The 17,780-nt window shown below is 33.3% G+C and overlaps 1 protein-coding gene across 1 annotated transcript; it reads left to right on the top strand.

The window, feature by feature from the left end:
- The first annotated feature begins 2,933 nt into the window (after positions 1 to 2,933).
- On the top strand, positions 2,934 to 8,229 carry LOC128865325 (condensin complex subunit 2). Its single transcript, XM_054105524.1, has 4 exons — positions 2,934 to 3,668; positions 3,762 to 4,614; positions 4,719 to 5,482; positions 5,621 to 8,229. Exons 1-4 carry the CDS (start codon positions 3,081 to 3,083, stop codon positions 5,963 to 5,965), a joined length of 2,550 nt encoding a protein of 849 aa, XP_053961499.1. The 5' UTR covers positions 2,934 to 3,080; the 3' UTR covers positions 5,966 to 8,229.
- The last annotated feature ends 9,551 nt before the right edge of the window (positions 8,230 to 17,780 follow it).

Raw genomic sequence — 17,780 nt, 5'->3', positions numbered from 1 at the left:
TTAGACGTGTTGTTGTTGTTGTTGTTGTTGTAGCAGTAACTTTGTTCTGTCAATGTAGTGTAATCACCAGGGTAATCACCCAGGAACCTAGCTGTTTCGACGGCTTGGGTCCAGAGAGAGAGGGGTGTTAGATGAGTGGGTTTGTTGGACAATTGTTACCATATTTTATAATGCTCCCACTAGCGCATAATTTGACAATTCAATAAGGCGTAGAATTTCCTGTTGACGTTTCAAAAATAAAAGTAGGTAGGTACGTTTTGCTTACATTGTTATAAATTTGAACTAGATTAAATTTTTATTTTCATAAGTCTAGAATTACCAAAGCAAAATTAAAATAGTACACGTAATTTGTGAAGGATTATCCACAAATTGCAAAAGTACCTAGTACCAAACACAGAAAAGAGCCTGCAAAGTGAAAAGAAGTGGATCTAGTATTTGGTTATACTTGTATATAACCTTTGTCGTACATCTCCATTTTAAGTTGGATTTACTAATTATATATACGTTAGAATGCTCCTTTGATGAGGACCCTATCGGAATTAGTTCAAATTTCTGAGCTGGACCCTGCGCTTCCGATTGGGAATATGTGCTTCTTAGTATTTTTATTTTTTTTTTTTATTCTAGTTTTAATATACTTTTAAAGTACTTTTGTTATAGTCAATAAGAATTTGTTTTTGAATTTGGCTGAATAAATAAGTACTTACTGACTTTTGTAATTAGCAGCACAATTCAATTCATTTCAAATTTATTCAATCTGCGATTGCAATCTTATAAATTGGATTACAAAAGAACAACGATAATTAAAAATAAGCAAATAATAGAGGTAAAGTTATAAAAAGTGTGAATTAATATACTACTTTTATATAAATATCAGGCAAAAAAGGACCAAATAACTGTGTGTGTTTTCGTTTTGTTTGTAAATAAATTTCAATTGAAAGTATCGCCATGGAAAGACGTAGAAGGTAGCTGGACGTTTACTCACCAGGAACATTTCGCATAGTAGAAATTCATAAACAGTGAAAGAATCGAATATAAAGGCTTTTATTTCAAACTCAGTATTAATTTAGGCTTAAGGTGTAGGCTACAGAACACAAGTTACACAGTGTTGCTTAGATTATTGTGTTTTTTCGTTTTGCAAATTGCACACAAATTTTAATTATTTTTTTTTTTTTTTTTTTTTTTTTTTTTTTTTTTTTTTTGCCCAACACGGTGAAAATAATTCAGAAGGTGTGGCCAACATCAGACTGTTAACTGGCTCACAGCGACTTTGAAGGCGTCAGCTGATTTGCTGATATAACAGCAGATGTGGCAATGGTTTGGAGATGTGGCAGAGGTTGGTAAAAAGTTTGTGTTGGTGATATAAGAATAAATGAATGCTCATGTTACTTCGTTGCCGATTAACTATCAATAGTCTGAAAAACGACTCATTGGAAGAGCGTAAGAATACGTGGAAAATGGGCGGATACAATTCTGCTGCCGAATTCCTTCTTACAATTTTGCTTCGGATGGCCAAACCTTGTTGGAACAGTTCATTAAGCTCTACTGGTCACCGGTCGACATGGTCTATCTCATCTAACGGTAGGCCCAAGAAACATATTGTTTATTGTTTCGACGGTGTGTTTCCCCCACAGTTCGTATATACATATGTTGAGTATGTCGGGGTCGATTCTGGATAGGTCGGAGCAAGGTGAATTTATTACAGGTGATGGCATCCGCCATCCAAAATAATAATAATAAACAGGATGCCAGCACCTGTAATAATACCATCTTGGGTGAGAGTTTAACTTACTACAACATCCTCAACGTAATTCTGCTTGGCATTGTCATTGTTTGGCTAAAGAGACACTCTTTGGTGTTGATGAACGCCAATTTGCGATTATTTGTAATAATTATTACCATTTATGGTATAACGAACAGAGCTATTATAAAGGCGCGCACAAATTTTGAGTTAATCGCATTATGCTTTGAGTAAGTTCTTGTTTGTAAACAAAAGCATTCGCACGCTTGATTTCTTTTATTTCCATTTTTGCGTAGTTATTTCACGCAACGCTATTCCTCTCTTGATTCGCAGCAGACATTTTGCTATTGTTTTGTCAGGGTGGTGTGTGGCAGTACCTTTAAGCAAAAGCAGTACATTAATAAGAGCATCGCTTGGTAATAACTTAATTCATTACTAACTTAATTTATTACTACTTATTATTTATTATAATTGCTGTTTGTCTATATTTATAAGAAAAAAAGGGACAAATAAGAGCGCTGCAATAAGTATTCGTAGAAATAAAGCTACATAACACACGGGAAATGGATGAGTCTTCTTAGTGAAAATACAACACTGCTTTATGCATAGTTTATCAAGATCAAAAAGAGATGGCGCTACAAAATTAAATTTGCCTGATAACGTATATAGCTGCTGTATTTTATATATTCTGCTGATAACTTGTATAATGTCATGTCATAATGTAATGTTTTCTAATCAGAATAACTAACTTATTAAAGTAAAAAAAGAAAACCTTTTGCTTGAACACACTCCTCTGAACTCAATCTGACAGCCTAACATCCGTCAACAGCGACATATTTTTGTGGCGTCAGAATTATTTTATTTGAAAACAACTGAAGTTTCGACAAGCAAGCAATACCAATCAGAAAGATCTTAAAACGGCAATTTGCGCAGAGAATTTGATAAAAAATCTCAGCGTATTATATGTGAAATTGTTGCGTAGTGCAAAATTATATTTGGTAAAGGGGTTGGAAAAAGGAAATTTACAATCGTATCGGAGAAATTGTGAAATAGAATATAAAGAAATTGCCAGTTGATCAAAAAAGTGAGTATAATTGTTGTATTTGCAGTGAGCGAGTATTGTTTGCAAACGCAGTAGCAATGACGCTCACCGAATACGAAAACAAAAGGTGAGCGTATAAAATGATGAAAAAGATGAACGCGATGGATAGCAAAGCAAAGCGACAACGAAAAAATGAACAGAATTATTAGAATTTATAAATGAGTCGTTGTTAACTCATTAACCATAAACCAGAAATCTTGTTATTCAGTAAAGTTTTTTACTGTAGTTTACGATCGTTCAATGACTGTGTCTCCTTTCTGTATGAATTCGCAGTACGCAAAGATAACGACGACGCCGGGGCGCACGTCTTTAGCAGTGACCGCTGGACATTGGAAACACCAGCAGCAACAAGCTCAGCAGCAACAACAATTGGTGAGTAGTATCTTGGTACAGCCTGTAACAAGAGTAGCAACCGTGGTACAGCCCCAGAAGGTAAGGGCACAGGAAGCCAGTACCAGCGGCTTCAGTGGCCCTGACAAAACTGACTACACAAATATCACTGCGGCCACTATGACGCCCACCAACACAGATACGCCGTTGCGTCGCTCTGAAGCGGGTATGTATCGTGAGGGAGCACGTAATGTCAATGCCAATCTTGGAACTCCCTTCAACGATGATGATGAGGAACGGCGTCAGGCGCGTCGGCGCACCATGTTGCAAGGTAGCAGCGGTCGCGAGTCCATGTTCGAGGAAAATGAGACGCTGAAAAAGTGCCTCGAAATATATAACGGGAACAAGCTTAGTAGAGAAAATGCTTGGTCATTATCGCTGATTGATACCCTATCAACACTGTTAGATCGTCACCACAAATCGCTGAATAACTTTAAGGTGAGTGAAGCGAATTTATTTAAATCCTCAAAAATGAAATTATTTGGTAACTTAGGTTTAAAGTATTTATCCATTGCTTTTTCTGCATTGTAGGTCGCTGGCTCCTCACTAGAGGCTTCTTCAAAAGTATATGGCCTTCGCGTCGATTCCGTACACACGGATGTGCTACGTATGTCAGCGGGATTGAATGCGCAAAAATTCGCTGATCGCCAGGTTCAAAGTGATGACGATGATGACGTGGCAACGGGTGGCGAAGGCAACGCAGATCCAAATGCGTCAGCTGCTGGTGTTAATGAGAATGGTGAGAAGATTGCCGAAAAGGCCAAACCTAAACCGAAGCGTACGCGTCGCATTGTGTCAACAATCACAAAGAATAAGGATACCTTAAATGCGCGCTTAGATACAGTGCCTTTACAGGATCCTGTCTTTGGCAAGTTAAACACCATTGTGGGTTCAATAAACTCATCAAATCGACTGATGAACAATATATTGTTGACTACGGAATCAGAGTTGCGGCTGCGTACTACCTTTCAGTTTTGGGATGCAGAAGCTGTAGAGTCAGGTTGCGATTACACAAAGCCACCCGAATCGATCACAGCACCTGGAAATATCCCTGCTGAATCAATGGATTGGGCACCCTGCGATCGGTTAATGCAAATAAAGCGTATTGATGAATTGCAGCTACGCCCGCTGCACTCTGGATACGTGATTTCTGATACGCCTGAGGCGATAGGAGATAATAATGATGAGCCGGGCAGTCTGCGAAGCAGTGTGGAAGCGCCGTTCGATGATGCGCCTTTTGATGGTGCTAATTGTGGTGATGGTGGTGGCGAGCACATGTCTATGGCATTTGATATCAACGCCGAATGTGAACCACTGCCGGCATTAAACGATCAACCCGCCATGCTTGATGTGGACTACAACGATTTTGAAGAGTTGACCACAGGTAATGTGCATATTTCAATTCATATGTTTAATATACATAAATTTCTTGCTTCGAAATGTATCGAAATATTCTTAATACAAATCGTCTATTTTGTATAACTTCAGAGGAGCGTACTGCCATCAACAACTGCCGTGGTTTGCGCAAAGTACCAGTGGTCATAGAAGATTTGCGCCCTGTTGATGCCAGTTCAAAGCTCGAATACTCCTATCGTCCGCTAGATAAGATATCACAATTCTGGGCCGGTCCATCGCATTGGAAATTTAAACGCGCACGCCCGCGTTCGTCTATACAGGCCACATTACAAGGCGTAAATAATCAGCGACCAACGGCAAGACGCGCCAATGCAATCAGCAAGAAACGCTCGAAGCAACTGCAATTCGAGAAGGAATTCGATGATATTTTCGTCAAGTTAGACAAGTACAAAGCGCGTAAAGTGAATTTCCAAAAGAAGTGGGATCAACGTAAACTAAAGCTACCAACCGATTTACAATTAGACTCGGAAATGTTTCACAAATTCAAGTGCGCACCGAGTGCAGTAGTGCAACCGGATGTTGATGACGATGTAGAATCAGCGTTGTTGGCTGGTGGAGATGGTATGCACGGTAATATGATGGATAGTAATACAGCAGGTGATCACTTTGCCGATCACGACGGTGGTGGTTGTGGAGGAGAAGGTGGTGGCGATACTGATGCAGTGACGGGCATCGGAGGAAATGCTAGCTTTGGTGGTGACAATTTCATGAATGTTTCTTCAATGGCGCTGGGAGAAGATGGTGTTATGCAGCAATCACAGCTGGATGATGGAGGTGATGCGCTTAATAATACCGTCTTGGAGATAGCTACAAGTTTTGATGGTGCCCCTACTCAGGTGAGTGATTCAACAAGCTTCGCTACTTGGAGTTCGCAGCTAATTGTATTACATTTAATACTTGGCTTAATGAAGCGTTAGATATGATTTAAAATTTAGATTCACCAGTTAACTTCCAACGTTTCGTTATCCCTGCAGGTCACCAAAATTATAGTACCGTTCGCGAAGCGCGCCAAAGTAATTGACATGAAGAATTTGAAACGTTGCTGTACACAATTGATTAATAAACAAATTAAAGTTCCAACGCCATTAGAGGAGATACCACAACATCCAATCATAAGAGGCGAGCACTTTGCGGCAGGCATGGCCAGCTTTAAAGAGGTATATGAGCATCTGCCCGACATATTGTCACAAAATATGGTAGAAGCACTCTCGCCTTCGATTGCTTTTTACTCGGTGTTGCATTTAGCGAACGATTTCAACTTACGCTTAATACCACAACCAGATTTAGAAGATTTTAAAATACGACAATTAACGGATTGATTATTGTTGTGTTTATTTTGATATGGATTCGATGAGTAAAAATTGTTAGTGCAACGTGCGACCAGTGTACATTAAAGCAATCTGACTTACCGCCCCTACCCAAAACGAAAAAAAAAAAATAAATAAACAAATTTTATACACTTGTAATAAAGGCATCGTAAGACATTAAGCAAATATAAGATGTACGCATAGTTAACTGCAACAACAACAAAATAGTCGGTTTAGCAATTAAGCAACTATATCTAATTCACTCTCTTAGTTCAGTTTTTAAGTACATTTTCTGTGCAACTTTATTTTTTCATCTTCACTTTAGAAAATACGGAATTCTTTAATATAAATTTCAACGCCTTTCGTTTCACTTTATGAACACAGCAAAAAAAACGTTTGCGATTCTTGTCGCCTAGAGAATTTGTTGTAGGTGTTTTCTTGTTAAATTTCGTATTGAAATAAATTTAAAAAACGAGATTTTTAAATTTTGATGAATCGATGGTTATTTTATTTTTTGGAGAATGCATTTTTTTTCGTTCCCTTTGTTCTTGAGTTGACTTAGTACTTTCCAGTAAGGCCTTAAGGGGTTAGGGGTAGTCAGAGGCCCGAAAAAATGATGGTTTTCAATATTTTTTTTTTTGCTAGTCAATTGCTTTATTTTACAAAAATTAAAACATAGCATTAATACATCATGTTTCGACTTGACTTTAGCAAAATATAAAAAAAAAATTAATAATTGTAAAAGTTCTCGCTGTTTGTGTGGAGCCCGTTTCTCCAGAAGTCCCTTGCGGTGATTATCACAAGTCCTTGGGGATTCATCTAAAATTATTAATAGATAATCTTGTGCCTGATCGTAGCTTTTTTTTCAAAATTAACTATATGGCGGCCTCAGGGAATAGTTTTCAGATTTTCGAGAAAAAAACCGACAGTGTAAATCTACTAAGGGGTGTTTAATTTACAGTGATCACCAGTTCAAAAAACATAGTTTTGAGAAAAACGCATTTAAAGTTTTGGTATCGAGCTCCGGAGAGCCCGAGCGCCCTTTGTTAATTGCTGAATAACGCGAAAAGTATTAGTCGGATTCACTTCAAATTTTCACACAATATTTTTAAGATATTATACTTTAAGAAAATGCAAAAAAATTCAATTTTATGAAAAATTCTAACTACCCGTAACCCCTTAAGTATAGCTGCATCTTAGGAATCCATTTTAATAAAAATTTAATAAATATATTTAATTTGTTTATAAAAAATCATTATTTATTGATTTAAACGCTGAGCCTGCTAAAGTCAGTTAAGCTTTTTTTTTGTAAAGAGTACACAGATACCAACGTATTTACATGGTGTTGAATATTGTAGCCTTTTCTTTGAGTCAACGTTTAATTTTTGATGTTGGCAGTCAAATAAGTCAAAAGTACCTAATCGATAATGGCCAATAGATAATGACACACTGATTAATGTAAAAATAAAATCGTTAGAAAAGGCCTATTAAAAGTAAAACGGTTCATTTTATAAAGTATATTTTCTATGCGTAAAGTCTAGCAGCTAAAATTGGAAAAATTAAAATCGGTTTACAAATTAAGTTCTATACATTTCTATGCTGAAAAGTCGTTTGCATCTTCTTAAGTTTATTAGTGCTTTTTTAGAAATACTAGATTTTGATTTACAATGAAAAACGTTATTGAAATCCAACCAATTTCGTTTACATTTTCGACAATAGAAATTTGTCATTCTAACATCAATTCTCGTTTTGTGTATTTTGGCATACCGCGAGTGCTTTTTTTTCATGACAAAACGATTTGCCGTTCCGTGTTGTGGTGGCATGAACCACTCAGTTTTGTAAGGTGCCGAAAAAGACGTATTCCGTAGGTTGGAGGAGAAGTTTGTACAAAACAGCGCAAGCAATACGATATATTCATGTACAATTCACATTCAGCAAAGCAACTAAAGAAGAAAGAAAATTTGTTTTTTTTCTAACGGCAATCCTACGAAAAATGCTCTTTCAGCAAAATTACGGTTATTATTTTTATTATGCAATTTTATTTAATAACCATCATAAATTTTCTTAACAAAATTGCATATTTCTGCTCTTCTTACTTTTTAATATACATACTTACTAATTAACGTGCATATTTTTTCAGCTATTCTCCTATTTTTTTGTTTGTGTTTCAAACACAATCACAAATACAAAAAAAAATGTCAGTATTTAATTTTGTTGTTGTATCGCAGTGCCGACAAAGTCAGACAATCACTTGAAATAAAGAGAGTTTTGTTAAAGCTAGTCTCGATATTTAATACATATGAATTTGGCCTGTCATCATCCCCTCCTTTCCCCTCATACACTCGCGCTCTCCATAACAAATCCGTTCGAATTGCATACCAGCACTGTATAGAAGAAAGGTATCATGCACATGTTTAGCATAATAATTATCGCACATACATATATACAAATGTATACACACACATATACATACTACATACACACACACATAGTGTGAAAATGCTTTTAAGCATACATATATTATAGTACGTATAATAATCCATACATACTCGTTTGTATTGTTACCAATGCACCAAGGCTCTGGATCTGCATTTTTGTTCGAAACGGCTTTTTACACTTTCTGACAGAATGCTGTAAACACACACTTTTGCAAAAACAATTGGAGTACTAATATAAAAAATTGGAGTAGTAAAAAATAAGGGAATTTTTTAGCTATTTTGAAAAAGTTGTGTTGAAATTGGTTTCGTACGAGTTTCATAATATTTCTTGCTTCTCCTGTAATATATTAAAAATGTTGGTTGGCGCTTTTGCGTGTTTTGGTAATGATATATTTACATACATATAATCTTACATATACACCGACAACAACAAGTGTATAAATTAATTTCACTTTATTTGCAAATAAATTTATTATATATTAAGTGAACTTTTTGTTGTTTCATTTTATTTCATATCCAGCATAAGTATTGATTTGGTAAATTTAAATTGCTTGTTTAGAACTTTTCTTTCTTTAGTTGTTTAGTTTTGATTTTTTTTTGCTAAGTTTTTTTTGTAATTTTTTGTTTTTCATTTTTATTTTGTTTAGTGTTTTTTGTTTATTTTTTCATTTTTTTATGTTTGCTGTTTAGTTTTCCGTTTTCAAAGTTTTTGTTGTTGTTTTTATGTGTTTGTAACAACAACAGTTTTGCTTTTTTTTTTTTTTGTTTTGTATTTTTTATATATTTAGTTTTGTTTTATTTTTATCTTTAGTTTGTTTTTTATTTAATTTTGTTTTCTTTTTTAATTTTTTTTGGTTTAGTTTTTTTGAATGAGTTTTTGTTTTGGTTAATTTTTAGTTTTGTTTTTTGTCTTTAGTTTGTTTCTTATGTTTAAATTTGTTTTCTTTTTTAAATGCTTTTTGTTTTTGGTCTAGTTTATTTTTTTTATTATTGTTTAGTTTTTTCTTTGTTGTTTAGCTGTGTTTTTCTTTAGTTTTGTTGTCTGTTTAGTTTATTTTGTTTAATTCTTTTTGGTTCAGTTTTTGTTTTATTTATTGTTTATTTTATCTGGTTTTTGTTTAGTTTGGTGTTTTTATTTAATTTCATTTAGTTTGTTTCTGTTTAAGTTTTTTTGTTTGAATTTTTTGTGTTTATTTTTCGTTTAACGATTTTGTTTAGTAATTTAGTTTTTTTGTTTAGTTGCTTAGATTTTCTGTTAAGTTTTGTTTTTATGTGTTTTTTGTTTAAAGAGTGGACACGAAAAATATTGGTCGGGTGAAAATCATTATAACATAAAATTTGTATAAGCTGTCAAAACAATTCTTATTTTATTCTCTTATTTATTAATGGGTTAGGGGTAGTCAGGGGTTTGGACTTGACTTTAGCAAAATTTCAAAAAAAAAAAATTAATAATTGTAAAAATTGTCGCTGTTTGTGCGAAGTCCCGTTTCTCCAGAAGTCCCTTGCGGTGATTATCACAAGTCCTTGGAGATTCATCTAAAATCAATCGGACAAGAGAAATTAGTTTTATTAATCGATAATCTTATGCCTGATCGTAGCTTTTTGTTTTTCAAAATTAACTATATGGCGGTCTCAGGAAATATTTTTAAAATTTCGAGAACGACACGAGTTTTTTATGTTTTTCGAAAGCAGTATAAATTTTATTGAAATCTACCAAGCGATTTTTAAGTTACAGTGATCACCAGTTCAAAAAACATAGTTTTGAGAAAACGCATTTAAAGTTTTGTGAACGCTCCGGAGGGCCCGAACATCCTTTGTTATTTGTTGAATAACTCAAAAAGTATTTAAAAATTTAATGTGAATCTAAATTTTCACACAATATTTTTAAGAAAATGTAAAAACAATCATTTTTTGAAAATTCTGACTACCCCTAACCCCTTAATCGTACTATGTGGAACAAAACAAAAAACTCACATCAATTTTTTTTTATAAACAAAATGGAGCAATTTAGATTTGACTTCTCTCATTAGGCGATGGATGTTAGTTTTTATACGCAATTGTGGACAGTTGGGTGAGTTGTGGTCCTTTTGAATAATATTTATGATTTTCATACCAGTTCATGGCAAGACGGCTAATAATGACACGATGCAAAATCGGGCCAGAACAGAACTGAGTCTGTGTGTTGTTTTATGAGTGGCAGCAGACGGTTTTGCAAACACTCTTTCAAATAAATTTCTTGATTCCCAATGTCCGTGGTAATGATCATTTTGCTTTTCATACCACACTGCTAAATGGTTTGTCAAACCAAATATTTTTTGGGGTACTTGTTTAACATATTGAGCTTAAAAGCACCTGGAACTCCTCATCTCTTCTTCGCGGTATAAAACTTAGCGTCGTGAATCTACTTAAAGTTTGCTTCGACGTATGCTTCTTCATCCATAATCACACATGTCTTGATTGTATAATTTTTACGCACGTGTTTTAGCACTCTTATCTGGTTTATCATTTCGATTGGGTGCTACATTCCTTTTCTATGATCGTAAACCTTCACTTTTTAAATGCAACGTTTCGACATATGGACCTGTTTTGTAGCGCCTCAAAGTGAAAGGCAAGGTTCTATTCGAAATAATGACACCACTTCTTTGGCTTGTGACTGCGAAACAAACCTTTTTTTTCTTTCTTTCATACCAGGCCTTCGTTCCACCAACTCTTGTAACACATATGTAAGTTACTGTGCTTTTCGGTCAATTTAAAGTTTTTGTGACAAATGACCATTTCCTTGCTTTTTGTGCACAATTTTCTCCGCAAGCTCAGACTTACCGAACACATTTTGAAGAATAATAAGGAGTAACAAAAAGTAAATACGCCAATTAAAACGACAACAAACACTGTGAATATGTATACTTATTTTTTAGTTACAGTTAGTTTTACGCAAGTGATGAGTAAATCCATCGACTAGTTTTTGTTTTTAGTTTTGTTTTAGTTTTTTTGTCCTTAGTTTTTTGTTCTTTTCTTCGTTAAGTTTTTCTGTTTAGTTTTTTTTGTTTTTGTTGTGTTAATTTTTTTGTTTATTGGTTAAGTTTTTAGTTTTTCCTGGTTTTTATTTAATATAGTTTTTTTTGATTTTGTTGTGTTTAAGTTTTTTGTTTATTGGTTAAATTTTGTTTTGTTTAATTTTTAGTTTTTTTCTGTTTTTTTTTTGGTTAGTGTTTTTGTTTTTGTTGTGATTAATTGTTTTGTTTATTAGTCAAATTTTGTGTTGTTTAATTTTTAGTTTTTTCTGTTTTTTTTTAGTTTGAAGTTTTAGTTTTTATGTTTTTTTGTTTATTATTTAGTTTTGGGTTGTGTTTAGGGTGTTTTGTTTGCTTTTGGTTTCTCTTTTTTTTAGTTTTTTTGGTGTATGTTTTTGTGTTTTGTTAAAATTAAAAAAAAAAAAAAAATTTTTAGATTTTTTTTGTTTATTTTTAGTTTTGGTTGCGTGTAATGGTTATTGCTTTTTGTTTAGTTGTGTTTTTTTTGTTTAGTCTTTTGTGTTTTAGTTTTGTTTAATTTTTTTTTCTTTATTGATCCGGTTTTTTGTTAATTTAGTGTTTTTTGACTTTTTTTTACTTTTTAGTTTTTGTTTAGATTTTTGTTTTTTTTTCTTTAATTTTTTTGTTTTTGTTTAGCTTTTTTGGGTCTTTGTTTTTGTTTTGGTAAATTTTTTGTTTCAGTTAGATTTTTCGTTCTTGTGTGTTTTTTTGTTAAGCTTTTGTTTTATTTTGTGTAATTTTTTTTGTTTTTTGCTTAGATTTTTTAGAGTTTTTTGTTTATGATTTATTGTTTTTTTCTTCAGTTTTGTGTTTTTGTCCAGTTTTGTTTTTTCGTATTTGTTTTTTTGGTTAGAATTTTGTGTTTTTTTATTGTCTAGGTTTTTGCTTGGTGTTTTTTTTTTGTTTCTTTTTTACTTTTTTCTTTTTGATTTTTTTCGTGTTTTATTTTTTTTTTTGGTTTGTGTTTTTTTCTCGTTTTTTTTTTAAATTTAATTAAATAAAATTTATATTGTATTTATTTTTTTTTTGTATTTTTTGACTTTTTTATTTTTTTTTTATTATTATTATTCATTTATTTATTTGTATTTTTATTTTTTATTCATTTTTTTTTTTTATGTTTGTGTTTTTTTGGAAGAGATCGATCACGGCCGTTATCAAAGAATTCATATGAATCAAAACTAATATTCGGCCATGTCTGAGTAATCGCAATGACGCCGTATTCGTCTATTGACACACTGCAGTAGAAATGAACACATTCCACTCACTTTTTGATAATAAGGCGAATTTTCAGTGTATTGTGCATTAATAATAGATCCAAGACGTGGTGAGGCTCTTTGTATGCACATATTTCGATTCTCTCTGCTTCGTGAAAAAACTTGAACGGACGTATCTTTTGTTTGGTATTCCGTTTAACTGATAGCTTGGTAAATTTTTAAAATTCATGTTTTAGAATTTGTTTAGTCACATCAGCCTGGAACTTTGCTTTACGTTTTTCCATGCTTAATTTGTTGGTCTGATTTTATACTATATTTCATGAAACGAAATACAATGCGTGCTTCAAGTCTCATTGACTTATGTCAAAGTGGCTGTGCCCCGCCCGTTTTCTAAAAAGTTATTCGCTGTTCCGCGTTTGACAATTTTTTTATTATTTATTGTGTGAAGTAAAAGTTTCTCATAGGTCTTTAGTGGCCAATATCTCACGATATATATTTAAACATTTGTAAATATAATTGGCTCATGCCGTACGAGGACCTATAAAGGTGGCATTACACTTCTAAAAAGCTTTTTCAGTTTTGTATTTCGGGAAGTTAGTTCTAAATGATGATAAAAAAGAAAACTTTATACTAAATTTTTCTGTACCGCAACGACCAAGATGCAAAGTCGAAACAGGCGCCCAAAAAATATAGACCATTTACAGTATCAAATGCAACAGCAAAGTCGTGATTCCAACTATTCAGTTCAGGTAGGTCAATTTTCGAAAAATGTCGACCAAATTATAGAAATCATCGTGTTGGACTGGCATGTGAACACTTATTTCATTGTCTAGGGATTAAAGATTGGTCAGAAAACTGTTTTTAGTCCCTTTGCATAAGGATAAATATAGCTACGTTTCAATTTCACTATGCTTTAAATTCATCGCCGCAATAAAATGAAAAAAACGTTGAGAATTTTTTTCTTTATCTAATACTTAAGGGGACAGATACCTGTAAACGGTCATATTTTCGCTGATTTTCATTAAAATTATTTCAAATGAAGAAGTCAATAATTTTCAAAATTGCCATACAGTTTATTTATACATTAAAATAATATACAACCTTTTTTTTTATTTTAATCATTTAAAATGGCGGATGTACCCTCAATTCTTCCAGGAAGGTCGCAGCAGGGCTTCTCAATCGGTCAGTGACCTGAATACACAAAAACCAAAAAATTTTTTGTTTATTAATGTCATAATTTCTATATGAATTAAAAAGAAATGGAAAAAAAATCGCGGAATAAAATGCTTAAAAGAAAAAATAAATAATTTTGGTTCGAATTTTCCTACTATTTTTGCTTTGAAAAAATTATTTTTTCGAAAAATTTTCGAATTGTAAATTTACATAGAAAGTAATATCATAAAAAGGATGTGTGCAAAATTTCAGGGAGATCGGTCAATATCTCTTCGAGTTATCGTGTACGCCAATTCAAAAAATATAGTTTTGAGAAAAACGCGTCTAAAGTTTGAATACAACGTAACTATTCCTCTCCCAGCGCTCGAACGCAAAGAATAGAGTCGTCACGGTTGACAATCTATAATATAAGAAATACTTAAATTTACGTTCTAAAATTTTTTTGACATATTCTTAAAGGATTACATTAACATTTTATGAAAAAAAAAATTTTTTTTTGAAATTTTACATGTATCTGTCCTCTTAAGATGTATGAAGTTTTTTAGTATTTTTGAAAATTACCACTAAAGTGAACACAAAAATATGGTTGTTTTAGCAGCATAAACATTCGCCATACATGTACGAGGAATGCTGCTGGAGTGACGATCCTTAGCCAGATATAAATCCGGGTCGTTTCGTAACGTCGAATCGACTGTCGTGGAAATGATGCATTTCTAGTCCAAACTGTGAGTTAATTTGTGGTAGCCTGAGTTTTAAGAAAATTCGAAATTACAAAAAACAACCAAATTTAAAGAGCGTTATGTTGCCGAGTAATAAAAATTAAGGGGTTAGACCCGAATGGAGTGCAAAAAATCCAGCCACTGTTTGGGAATTTATTTTGCTGTCACTAATAAAAACGATAAATAATTCATTTTAGTGCTTTGTTAAGTACGTAGGGAGTCATACAGAGATATTTTTTCAATAGAGATTTTTTCCAATTATTAATTACTTTTCCGTTATTTATTACCTCAATTTGAACTTTTTGGTGGTGTATCACATTGGCACACCAGGAAGTGAGTTATTACTTTTTGACAGGGCTTCAGGGTAAAACTTTTTGAATAATTTTTTTTTAATAAATATGTTATTATATATATCGAGCGTGTTTTTTTTGGTGGCCACCTATGGTAAAATATTGATTGTCCGCAAAATGGCAACAGTTTGAAAAATATATTAAATTTTATCAAAAAGCACTTCATTTTATTTATAAAAACCATAATTTTTAATTGATTGTAAAAGTCGTATGTACGCTTAGATAATTTATATAAAAAACTAAAATTAGAATTTTAAGTCGATCGCATAAAACTTGCACTAGTTTTGCTGCGCACCAGCTAGAAAAACATGGTTTCAAGAAAAACAACTTTTTCAAAGAACGTATAAGGACAATAAGGTGCAGTAACTGGCCCTTGCGCTCACAAAACTCACTTTATAAAAATCAATTAGTTCTAAGGTGATACAAATTAGTTTCAATTGGTTTTTGAGTGGTGAAATTTTCCAGTCGAGTTTTGTTAGGAGAACGGCCCGGCGACTGCACCTTCTTGTCAAAAATATACTAGGCTGTTCAATAAGTTTTACAGTTCGATAAGAAAAACGCAATTTTATGAATTCAAAAACACTTTATTATTCAGTTTGGTCTCCTTGAACAACAATTCACTTGTTCCAATGAGATTGCAATGTATGAATTCCATCCCTGAAGTGAGAATCAGTAAGGGCTGCAAAATACGCTTCCACAGTTGTTATGACCTCATCATTTGATGAAAAATGCTTTTCACGCATACATTTTTTAGGTCTGGAAACAGATGGAAGTCGCTAGGGGCCAAATCTTGTGAATACGGTGCATGCTCCAACAATTCCAACTTTAGCCGTTGTCAAAATACCTTTATCCGGTGCATTGCCTTGATGAAAAATAAATTTTTTCTTTTGCAAAGTGCGTCTTTTTTCACGAATTTTTTCCTTCAGCTAGTCTCCATAAACAAAAATCCTTTCGCATCCCAACAAAGTGATGTTAACACCTTCTTGGCCGATTTCTGGGCACGAACTCGTTTCGGAGCTAAAAAGTGCCACACTTTAGCTTCCTGTTTTGATTTAGGATCATGGTGATAGACCTAAGTCTCACCTATAGTGATGAATCGATGCACAAAATCCCATTTATCCTTTCGAAAACGCTGCTTCGTTTCTGTTGCTGAGGAAGCCGCATTGAAATGTGCTTTGGTTCCATTTTTAGCGGTTACACACAGCTTTCTGAAATCCAATACTTCAGTCAAAATATTTTTTATACTACCCAATGAGATTCTTCGGGCTTCTACTAAATATCTTTCAGTCACCAAGGACTTTTCAATACGATTTCCTGTATTTTTCCTACGATTTCTGGTGTTGTTGCTGCTTTTGGACGTCCTTGACATGGATCGTCTTCAAGACATCCAGCTGTTAAAATATTTAGTAAAGTTTGCATTTCTTCATGCATATAAGTACTTTGATGCTTGCTGAATGAGTGGAAATTATAAAAAATATTGAAATTCCGGCGCAGTTGTAAAAGCACAAATTGAATTTCGCAGCGCGGTCGATGGCATCGTGGCATCAGTGCGTGAACGATTCGTCGCGTCATTGCAAAGTTTGATCGTGAGTGCACTCTTTTGGATCTTAAGACAGCAACCAAACAGAGATTTGTGTGAAGTGAATCAAATATAAAGGTGGTAGCGGCCAGTAATGAAGAAGGCACAGAAATGTCGACTCGACGTCGATCAGCTGGCAGTTAGAGCTCCGCCCGAGAGTCAACCAGGCTTATTTTGCGATTAGGTTAGGGTCTACCTGCGTATAAGATTATGTTGACACAAGAATTGGAGCCTAATGGCAACAGACAGCGGCACAAAGTATTACGTGGCGGCCAAAACTGGAATAATAAAGTAACTAATCTAACGAAATTTCCATTCAGTTCGGTAGAAAATACTTCAATTAAAAGGTATCACAGAAATTTTCCCATAAAAGTGTCCTTGATTGCATTCCAACTCATTGAAGCAGAGTCGCTTTTGTAAATAGTAAGGGGCTATATACAGTTAGAAGGTCGAAAAAAGATAATTTTCCAGCGAGAGTTTTTTCTGAGTAAACTTTTAAATTTATTGATCTAAAAATTTGTACGCATTGTATGTTATCTTTTAACTGTATTTTAAGACTTAGTATTAGTAAAAATATTTATTTGGAAAGGAGCTACAGCTGATCTCCGTGAGCTTCTCTCAAAAAAGACGTTTTGCGGTGACCACTATATCTCTGAACTGGATCCTCTGAAATTAAAAAATTATAAACCCAAACAGATTTCGGTAAAGTAATGTTAAATCGAAGGAATAGCAAAATAAATTTTTGTGACAAAATGACGGTCTCTCTCAAAAAACTTGATTTTTGACCAAATTTAAACTTTCTGTATGTATTCTTAAATATATGTACATTAAGAAAATAAAATAAAAACAAATCGATTTTTTGAAAATTCTAACTGTATATAACCCCTTAAGGTGATATCAGCAAAGCTAAATATTTTTGTTTGGAGCTTCATTTTGCTCTAAAAGTTTTCGCTTATTTTTAATGGAAATAGACTATATTATTTTTTTTATGCCAATTATGCAACCTTCTTTTAACGACAGAGCCATGTTTTCTTTTTCAATTTATGTTTCCTTGTTCGATCAATAATTGTTATTTTTCAAAACGTGTAATTCGAAGAAAATCTAAAATCCAAGATTCTACTTGGATAAAGGAGCGTGTAAAGGTCAAAATAAATTTTTCCATCACCCAAAATCAATTTTTTTATTTAATAAAAAAGTCATTCAAAAACAAAATTGAGTGATTAATTTTGCGCCACCTTGTATTTCAAGCATATAATTCCTCATGCTAGTTATGACATAGCATGGATGTTAGAAAAATATGACCCTGTTAATAAGAGTCAGCA

This window comes from Anastrepha ludens, chromosome 5, assembly GCF_028408465.1.
Source record: "Anastrepha ludens isolate Willacy chromosome 5, idAnaLude1.1, whole genome shotgun sequence".
NCBI lineage: Eukaryota > Metazoa > Arthropoda > Insecta > Diptera > Tephritidae > Anastrepha > Anastrepha ludens.
This window is presented reverse-complemented; position numbering and strand designations above follow the sequence as displayed.

Excerpts from the sequence above, each read along its gene's own strand:
- LOC128865325 (XM_054105524.1), top strand. The coding sequence starts at position 3,081 with ATGACTGTGTCTCCTTTCTGTATGAATTCGCAGTACGCAAAGATAACG. Across the intron at positions 3,669-3,761 it reads AATCGCTGAATAACTTTAAG|GTCGCTGGCTCCTCACTAGA; the intron begins GTGAGTGAAGCG and ends TCTGCATTGTAG. Across the intron at positions 4,615-4,718 it reads TTTTGAAGAGTTGACCACAG|AGGAGCGTACTGCCATCAAC; the intron begins GTAATGTGCATA and ends GTATAACTTCAG.